The sequence below is a fragment of the Chinchilla lanigera genome, unplaced genomic scaffold (genome assembly GCF_000276665.1).
Source record: "Chinchilla lanigera isolate Chin_1 unplaced genomic scaffold, ChiLan1.0 scaffold00076, whole genome shotgun sequence".
Taxonomy (NCBI): domain Eukaryota; kingdom Metazoa; phylum Chordata; class Mammalia; order Rodentia; family Chinchillidae; genus Chinchilla; species Chinchilla lanigera.
Genome location: NW_004955477.1, coordinates 4,503,284 through 4,513,552, shown reverse-complemented (window position 1 = coordinate 4,513,552; position 10,269 = coordinate 4,503,284). Strand labels below are relative to the sequence as shown.

The following is a 10,269-nucleotide window of genomic DNA, read 5'->3' as shown; positions in this document are numbered from 1 at the left end:
ACTGTAGCTAGGGCTAATTTTCTGTCCTTTGGGTGAGAACTAGCTCAGTTTGTGTTTGTGCCTTGTGCTTTCTCCTTCTGCTATTTTTAAAATATTGTCATTAAACAATAGCATCAGAATGGTTTAAAACATACAACTTATAAAAACCACTTTCATATCCACTAACTACCTAAAACAGTGCTCACAAGTCTGCTGGGGTTTGCTATCACTATTTCCCATGAGAGGAAATCAAGGCTGACCTCTATCCCAGCTCTGGGCACCACTACATGGCAGAGGGAGCCCTGGAAATAGGGTCAGTTCCTGTTTCTCATTAGTATTAAAGCCGTGTGTCTGGCTGTTTACTTTTTGAAAAGTCTTTGCCTTTGGGAGATATTGACAAATTTTGTCTACAGAGTACAGATCCGGTGCCAGGCTCTGTCCCAAACTTTTTACTGGTGCCAACTCCTTCAGTCTTTACAGCAGCTCATCAAAGAAGTAATTATTGTTATCCTATTAAACAGACTGGGAAACCAAGTCAGGGGAAAGCTTTGCAGTTCACCCAAGGCTGCAGGGCCAACACTACCAGTACCTGGGAAAAGTAAGTGTTCTGACTCAAAGGCTGTGCTTTAAGATGCACAATGACTGAACTGTGGAGTTTGTGGCCCTGCAGGGCCCTAGGAACACTGGTTCCAAGGCCAGATGGAAGGATGTGAACAGACAAAAGGCTATTACCTTTACTGAGGAGGGCTCTGCCCAGTGGAGCTGCTCTGTGCTGTGTTGTCTGTATATGGTCTGAATTAATACTCTGTTGAATCCAGAGGTATCAGAATAGCCAGGGGTCTGTGGATAAAGAGAACTAAGGCTGGACCTGGAGGAGGAAGATCTTATCCACAACCACATGCTACTTTGTCTTGGGGCAAAGATACAAACTCAACTTCCAGAGTCCACATGATACTCTTTCCAGCCCTCTGATCTCTCATCCCCGCTTCCCTCCCTCTGGGCTTCCATCTTCTCCTCCGCATAATGAGGAATTGAATCTGACAGTGCCAAGGCTTTTGTTCAGCCCACACTTTCCCGCTGAAGCTCGGCCACTGCCTACTGTCAAGGAAGAGGGAAAAGCCACACACAGCCTTGATGATATCCTGAATCTCCATGACAAGTGATTTTCACAGCGGGTAGTCAAACCTTGCTGGTCTTGGATCAGCTGGATGGGTAGTCCTGGCAGTCTCTACATGGCTGAGTCCTTTACTGTGCTGTGGTGCTAGAAGGTGGGACTATTTGTTACCAGGCTTGTAGGGTCTGCTGGGCAGGAACAGATAAGCACTAGTAAGAGTGGGTTCAAAGAAGACTTCATTGGCACAGGAATTGGCCTTCACAGTCCCCACACAGGAGAACAGGTTCCTTCTTTCTTTGAGGTCAGTGTTTAATTTTAATATCTTTACTGCCGCAATGTCTTTCCTGGCTGACTTTAACATGGCATTTCCAAATCTAAAATGACACCCCATAGTGGGCTGTCCTTAATGTGAGCAGTTTCCAGCATGACTCTTAGATGTGAATCAAACCTGTCACCGTTGGGTCTTGGCTGCCAAATCATTTGGGTCTTGACATTCTCACTGACATCCTGGGAGAACCACAGGCTGAAATGAACAGGGTTTTGCTTGAGGAACAATGAATAAAACTCTGATCTGGGGTCAGTGTTTAATCTCTGTGGGTCTGCTGTCTTCACACTCGAGAGAACATTGGCCTAAATGATCTTTGAAGTCTTCCATCGCCTCCTGTGTTTTAGTTCTCAGATTCAGTGTTTCCACTGCCCTACAGGCAGAAGTTTATCATTCTGCCATTCATATCCTGGCCCTGCTGAGTGTGATTTGCAAAGCTCTTTCCCACAGTAGGAAAGAGTGAGGTGTTGGGCCAGGCACCGGAGCTCTGCTTCCGGGAAAGTCCTTGAGCCCTTTTCTTCAGACTCCTTCCTGGCTTGCAACGTGGAACAGGAGCATTACTTTTTCAAGGGGTCGGGGATCTTTGCCAAATGCCAAGAGGAAATCACCTGTGGAGCAGAGTTGTGTGTCTGCACTCAGACAGCCGGGGTTCTTTGTCATCTGTTTCCTCCTGATGGACAGCCTTGACCCAAGACTTGTCATTATCATCTCTAAAAGATTAGGTGAATAGAAACAGCACCATAACATGAAATGAAAGTGTGAGTCTCTCAGGGATCTGTGTTTCTAAACGGTTTAAATTTAGAACCCAGTAATTTGTAGCATGTAAATCTCTATCATATTATGTGAGTGAAACAAGAACTGTGCAAAATAATTTGGGCAGAAAATGTGCAGCTGTACTTTGAGAAGGATGCCTCCCATGGCTCTGTTGCTCAGTGCTCTTTTCTCATTGTATTGTCCACCAGATCTTAACACTAACCCTGCAAATGGCAGGAAGGGCATTTTCATTTCAATGTTTTTCCTAGGGAAACTGAGGCTCCGTGTGGTAAGGGAATTACCCAGGACCAGAGCCCAGCTCTAAGCTCACGCACATTCCTTCTGAGTGGTGCATTGTTTTTCCAGCGCCCACTGCAGCCATCTCTTCTGCACTGGGAGTCCTCTTTTCCCTTTGAATGTGTCTGTTATCTGCTCCAGGGCTGAGGACGCTCTTTGTGCCGGTAGGCAGTCTGCACTTGTTCTTTTCAGTCCTGGCAAGAAAAAGGAGGAATTCTAAAAAGCAGCAATTATCCCTCCTGGTTCTTTTGTACGAAGCTCTGTAAATAATTTATTTGGCTTTGAGGGCCCACAGACTGAAAAACATATTGAACCTTTTGGTAACCAGGAGAATTCCGCATTCAGAACTTGAATGTGGTGGAAAAGAAAAACTGTTTCTTTGAAATCGGAGAAGACAGAGTGACCTAAGAGCTGAGGCGTGAGTCTGGAGTTGGTCAGATCACAGCAAGAAGGAAGTTTTTTTTTAATGGTACATAAGGATCACCCACCAGGTTTCCCGGTCCACATCCTTCTCCGTCACGTGGGGAATTTTGGAACAGCTGGCTGCAGAGTTGGAAGGCACTGAACAGGGCTGAGCTGGGGCGCTTCCCAAGCCCCTCCTGCTGCACTCAATACCTGGGTAAAACAAAGAAAATTGTGTTTGCCCGGCTCACTTGCTGAAGTCACAAGATTCCGAGTATCATGCAGCACTCTGGAATGCCTGCGAAAACTCAGAAGGGGCTCACCACAGGCCGCACTGGAACGGCTGTCCACCGGACTTTTCAGATAAAGACGTTTAGCACAGAGTTGAAAAACCATGTGCTGGTCATGGATTTTGTGAAGAGTAACTGGTTTCCCTCCCAGAGAAGAGCCAAAGTTTGTATCCTCCATATGTGTCAAGGACTGAAGACAGCTGAGTCACCAACCAGCAGACATGAGGTACGGCTGAGGCAGGCGGGGACATGGAGTGCACACTTAGTTCCAAGAGAAATGGAGTGCTGTGTGTCGCACAGACAGCCCAGGTGTTAATCTGGTCTAAGAAATTAGCCACATTTATTTGTAATCTTTCTTAAAGTTTTTTGGTTCCTTAATTTCTTTCAGTTTTTATAATAACAACATTGGGGGGCACATTATATGATGTTAGTTACACATGACAAGTATCTGCATTTATGAACATTCAGTAGGGCTCTAAAGACTTCTGCAGTGGTGGGTTATTGGTATTCACATTTAAAAACATGCAGGACATTTATTTGAGTTGAATATTCTTAGCTCTGTAAGTTTTCAATTATCTGTCTTTAAAAACAAATTCTTATTTGTTTATGTGTTATGCAGAATGTATAGGACTTTCCTTGATCACGTTAAAACAAAGTAATTCAAGAGTGTTTTTTTTTCCCCCCCCCGCGATGAACTCTAATTTTCAAGTGCAGACAAGTTTGTGGTAGAAGGAACTTTGGGAATTTAAAATGTCAAAGTGAGATAAACATGTTACTGTGAAACATATTTATATTCTGCAACTGGTGTTAGCCATAAGAGGTTATCATTTCAGAAAGTAAACACACACGAAATCTGATCAGCTCTTTATTGTACATGGAATAAATTATGAATGACACTGTAATTGACTCCCAGATACCTCACTTGCCCATCTCTTTTGATAAACCTAACAAACAAATTGGCAGTGTTTTGTGAAAAGGTAACCTTTCTGAATATTGATGCTGTTATTAGGAAACCCTTCCCATGAATGCTGGCAAAAGCTCAGCTCTTTTGTTCCCTGTACTTGGCAGAACGAAGGTAGCACACTGTAGAGGGAACAGGTTTAGCAGGATTCAAGGCTGTCTTCTTTCAGTTCTAGCCCTGATGTGTGAGTTTTCATGTTCACAACAGAGATGTAAAGGCCATAGAAATAATGATGTTAATTAAATTCAGTAATAGTTGTTCATTACTTCATTGCCCAATCAACCAGAGCAAAAGGTGTGCAATTAGAATATAATTGAAAGAAACCAGAGATGTTATTATTCACAAGTAATTAATCAGATGGGGACAGAATTTTATCATTGTAAAATTTTCACTGAGGTTATTTTCCAGTCCTCCAGAGAGGGAAAAACTTGAATTATATCATCATGCATTTTATAATAGTGTTCATGGCTCCATTTTAAACTCTACATAGCAATCACTCCTATATTCCCATTATTTCTCATGTATTAAACTTTGTTGATTTGTTCATTATTGTGTCCTCATGGAGGATAACAGTGAGAAAAAAGTGCATCTTTACAGGAAGTTGTAAAAATTTCAGATATACCGATAGTCACAGTTAGATCATTTTTTGTGTGTGATTTAACTCTCCACCACCATTTAAAACCAACAGTTGAGCCACCAATGTTCAAATGAGTCCCAGGCCCCTCTGCGGACAATCACTCTGATGTCTGTGCAGTTCTTGCTGTGTCTGTGATGTGAGAAGTGGTCCAGTTCTTCCTGGGTTAAAGGGAAGGCCAAGTTTAAAAACCAACAGATGGGATCAGAGCCTCCTATATTTGAACTTTGTTCTACTTTTAGTACCAAACATTTTCAGAAATTAAATATTCTACATCCACTGAACTACGGTATACTTTTTATTATTCTCATTGGGGCATATCAGCACCATTTAGATTGAGGAAAGTAGGAAGAAGCAAACCTCCTTGCTCAATTTCCCAAGCTGAATAGATGAGTGAACCCAATTAACAGCCTTTGGGTTGTCTTCCATCAGCTCACATGTCATCCATTAACCTGCTCCTGGCTTTGAACATATAGTGCCTGATGAGGTGAAAAATAAGCAAGGTCACTAGTATAAATTCTCAATGCACAAAGGTGCTGGGTTAAAAAAAGACTGGTTGCTTTTCTAGTACAGTGAGTTTGTGAGATATTATTTCTGTGAAAACCTTATGGATTTCAAGTACTTTCTGTGAGGACTAGCAAATCTGCTTGAGTTATGTACAAGATCTACAGACTGTGATTTTTCTAAAACCATAGACTTAGTCCTGAGCTGTGTTAATGTTTGGAGAAACCACCTGTTACTTAGCAAGCAGTGACCTGATATAACTTCAGCTGTGGTCCAGCCACATTCATCCTCTTCCTTACACTGAATTTAGTAGGAGCCATAAGTAGAACCTATTGAGCACAACCGTAACTAGGGCAGGAAGCAGAAGAGGGTGAGGATGCTGCAGATCTTTATGTTTTTATTTGCAAAACCTAGACCTCTGTTGACTCTAAAATGTCCCAAGCTAACAGGACCATTGTATGTTAAGGGCATTTCTCTCTGCATATGTATTTGATAAATTTCAGATAACCTCAAAGCCTTAGCGGGTCATGGGGTGGGCACATCTTGGAGCTATGCCTGCTATCTACATTTCAAGTATGGACACATTCTAAGACTCCCTATAAAGCAAAGCTGGGATGGGTTCACTAATGTAAGGAAGGGAAACCATGTAGAGTTCAGTGATGTTCTTGTATCTCCTGCAGTATGAATGTAAGTCCCTTCTCAATTCATTGCTAGGACCTTTCTGATCATCTGGGGGCTTGAAAACCAAGGCTTGCCCAGCTATCTTCTGATTGGTGAGTTTCCAATACACTTAATCATGAGAAGAGCCGGGGAAAGTTTTTCTATTTGGAAATTACTATTTGGCCATGCCTCTCAATATTTTTCAAAACTTCTGTCATCATTTGCAACTCTCATTTCTACTCATTGGGGGGAGGGGTGTCATGGCAGGATTTAGCCATTAATGCTCCATTCTCAATGGGTATAAAGATCATGGTGAACTTTAAGAAATTACATATGCCTATGGCCTGGCCAAAGCCACCATGACTCAGGACGCAGAGCAGTGTCGAGGCATTGACAATAAAGAAGTAGGTAAAAACCACTATTGTCTTCCATTTCTCTCTTCATTCCATTCATGTTTTCGTCTAACTTCTTGAGCAAAAGAAAAGAACAAATTCATAATAATGGTTTTAAAGCCCTTGTCTGCTCATTTTATCATTATCTCTGTTATTACTGCATCTGTTTCTATTGATTAGTTTTCTTCCTGATTATGGGTCATATTTTCTTGCTTGTTTGCATTCCAGTTTTAAATTGAGTTTTAGAGACAGTGAACTTTGCATCACTGAGTGCTTGGTTCTTTTCTGTTCTTGTGATGAGTATAGAACTTTGCTCTGGCATAAGGTTAAACAACTTGGACACAGGTTGGTTCTGCTGAGGCTTAGTTTTGAGATCTGTGGAAACAGGTCCAAACTAGGCTTCAGTGGTTCTTTACTGATGATGACTTTGCTCCATACTCCAGGCATATCTGGTAGTCTTTGGACAGTTTTGCTTGTGAAAATTTGGTGGGGGGAGGGCAGATGTCTCTGGTTTCTAGTGGGTAAAGGCAAGAGATGCTGCTACTATCCTACAGTGCATGGGGCAGCTGCTTGCCTTCCAACAAAGAATTATCTGGCCTTTAATATCCATAGTGCTGAGGCTAAGAATCTCTGTGCCAGGGCTAACTTAGCCCCACTATTAAGATATGACCCTTCTGAGGATTCAGTCTGATGTCCCAGGTATAACAAGATCTCTACACTTAAGCCAGGAATGGAAAGTCTTTTTGGCTCCTACAGTTGTCTGACTTACCACCTTCTGGTAGTTTTTTCCTGGTTTTGGTACTCTATTTCTCTCACAGGTTCAAATCGGTATTTAGCCGAAGATTTGAGGAGGTCTAGCACCTCTTTCCTTGCAGTTCTCTACTCTTCACAAATTCTGACTATGTCAGCTGTCCCAAATCCTATCTCTGCCTCCTCTGCTCACTGAAATTCCAAGTTCAGTTGAGTTTTCCTTCTCAGAACCGAGACCAAGAAGGGGCTAGGGATTTAGCTCAGTGGAACAGCACCTGCCAGGCAAGTGCAACATCATGAGTTTGATTGCCGGTACGGGGGTGGGGGGGAAGCGGGGAGACTGAGACCAAGAAACTGCCTCTGGGATCAGGGAAGTTATAGCACTCCTCTCCCTCAGCAGTCCTGCATTGCATATTGACCAGTGTCTGGAAAGCATCGTGTTATAGCTTTTGCCTGGCTATTCTATTCTATCATGGCTAGAAGAAGATGGTTTTGATATCCCACTAGGGCTGAAAAACTTCATTCTGGGTTTTGATGAATGCTTTCAAATGCTTTCAGTGTTTCTTCTGGTCTTGAGAAATAAAAGCACTCAAGTTTTAAGTGCTTGGACTTCAAGATAACTTGATTCAGGGGATAAGGAGATCACTGAGACAAAACAGGAGGAAAACAAACATTCCCTTTCTTCTCATAGTTATCAAAAGGTGTAAAACAATTTTACCTGTTTTCCAACACAGCTGAAGGAAGAGCTGTTCCAAGATCAAAGTCTTACTAGTCTCACTTTTCTTCCTGAAGTTCTGGCCTGATAGTGATGCTTTTATGGAGATGTGCTGGCAACTTTGTCTGCAGCGATGTCGCTGGCCCTCCAGAATGAGCTGCCTTACCCGCTCACTGGGTGTGTAAGTGCCATTCCTCTTAGAAGTTTCAACATCTCAGCTTTTGTTGGCAATTGCTGGGAGCCTCCATTGGGAATTCCTATTATCCTGTATCCAAACACAGAAAGAGGGAAATCCTGGAATTGAAAGGGAAATATAATGATAATCTGTGGGTCTCAATGCTACCTGTCTCCATAATCTTCCAGCACCTCCTCTCATTTGCCAAGGGGAGCCTGGCTGTCAGGTCTCAGTGTCCCAAAGAAGCATGAGAGGTCAGAAGTCTGCAGTTAGCTTGGTTTTATCTGGAGGCAAATGTGGCAGTTGAAGTCTCCAATCTCACTGTGCAGTGTTTTATGGTAGGAGAAATAAGACTTGACCCAGGGCGTTTTCAGCCAAGGCTTATAAGATCCATGTGATATTGTTTGGCCAATTTCCCCTAGGGACTTCAGCATGGCTGGGGAAGTCATGCCCACTTTTCAGCCATATCAAGAGAAGCAAGCTGGGCAATGAAATGTATTGCAATTAAGGACAATGAACTGAGATGCTGTGGTGTCTTGCTAGCTGAGTGACTTTAGCAGTTTTTTTGTCCTATGTGACTCAGAGCTTAGTCTCCTCATCTGTGTTGATGAAGATAGAGATAATGTCTACTTTATGGGGTTGCTGGGGGTGGTGGTGAAAAGACATAATCAATATAAAAGGCTCTGCCTGGCATGGAGACAGTATCATATAAAAATGAGTTGTCATTATTGTCCAGATTCTAACATCTTTGTTCTGCTTCAGCCAGCTCTGCTACAGAGCCACGGCACGAAGATGTGGCCCCCAGACCAAGGGAAACTATAAGTAGTGTCTTGTGGATGTTGTCCCTGTGTAGGTTCTTCTTCAAATCAAGACCAAATAATCGCTGTCCCTCGCTGCCCACTCAAACAGTCAAGTGACTGGGATTTACGACCTTCTTTATATTCTTGTCTTGGGAAAATCCTCATACATCAAGAAATTGGTTACAAATTGGCCATGAGGTGACTGTAGTTTCCACCCAAAGCCATCCCCTTCCATGGTGAGCTGCAAGTTTCACCGCTGACAAAAACTTTTGAGCATATGAGTTTGTACATGGCAAATTCCTGCATGATAAGGCCAGGGCAGAGTCATAGAGCACTAGCGGGCATTTCTGACATAAGATGGATCCCTCTCTCTCTCTCCCTCTCCCCCCCTCACTCTCTCTCTCTCTCTCTCTCTGTTGGAGCTCTCTCTCAGAACTCTTAGAAGGACCTAAACGGTGTTTTACCACCTCATACCAGGTTGATTAGCTCTCATGCTTTAGTGTCCTCTAGAATACTTGGGAGAACCTTCTAAAAATGCAGAAACCCTGGGCCCTGGACGTGGAGGTGGGTGAGTGTCCAGAAATCTAAGCTTTGTTGTTGTTATTGTTGTTGTGTGTGTGTGCAAGAGTATGTGTGTGCTGGTGATCAAGCCCAGTGAATTATACCCAGCTGGCAAGTGCTGTACCACTGAGTTACACCCCAGCCCCACAAATTCATGTTTTTAACATGAAAATGTGATTCTGAAAACCAGACCAATATTTTGCAACCACGTGAACCCTGGAGAAAGTGACAGATACCAGTTGAATTGCCATGCTAGGAAAGCTGGGTTGTGATGGGGGATAGCAATAGGGTAGGTGTGAGTCAGGCATGAGAGTGGTGAGGTTGAGACTACTGTGTGTGAGGAGATTTGAGAGACAGAGAAGGAACAAAGGAGACTGGTGTCAGCTGATTCCTGAATTGCCTCATTGATCCTCACCACAGCTGTGTAAGACACACAAGCCCTGTTTTTCCAGAGAGGAAATTCTGTGAAGCCCAGCAATGATGGAGCCAGCGCAGTGACACAGTTAGAGGGGGCAGAGGAGGATTCTGGCCTTGCTGTGTCCACTCAGAGGTTGGTGCTTCCTGCCTGGTGCTGGAAGGGAACCAGCTAATCTCTCAACAGCAGTGGCTGCACCCAGGAGTGTTCAGATAGAGCCAAGCACACCAGAAGCAAGTGGTAGAAGGCATTTATGGAGGCCCTTTGTCTCTCTGCTGTAGGCACCACTCCTTCCCACAACTCTTTCACTGAGCACCTCTTTCAAGAATGAAGGTCTCACAAATCTGCTTTTGCTCTTCCAGGTTCCATTCCTCCTTAACTGAGTAGAGCGGTTAGGGGGGAAACACTTGGGTTGGCTTGTTCAAAACTTATGCACCAAGAACTTACTGTGTATCGGGAACTTTGCTAGATGCTGGGGACACAGGTTACACAGGCATGGCTCCTGCTCATCATCTGATGGGGAAGGTAGCTGTTAAGTGTCT

General features: G+C 43.5%; 1 protein-coding gene across 4 annotated transcripts in view; it reads left to right on the top strand.

Annotated features, from left to right (window-relative positions):
* Positions 1 to 2,850: 2,850 nt before the first annotated feature.
* Positions 2,851 to 10,269, top strand: part of LOC102012090 (chromosome unknown open reading frame, human C10orf90) — a 211,426-nt gene continuing 204,007 nt past the window's right edge. For 2 of the 4 annotated variants that reach the window (XM_013503017.1, XM_013503016.1), the window contains exon 1: positions 2,867 to 3,386. In XM_013503017.1, the coding sequence (XP_013358471.1) occupies positions 3,150 to 3,386 (237 nt within the window). In that variant the 5' untranslated portion in view covers positions 2,867 to 3,149. Of the gene's footprint in view, positions 3,387 to 10,269 lie in introns of all 4 variants that reach the window. The other 2 variants (XM_013503018.1, XM_013503019.1) reach the window with 2 other exon arrangements.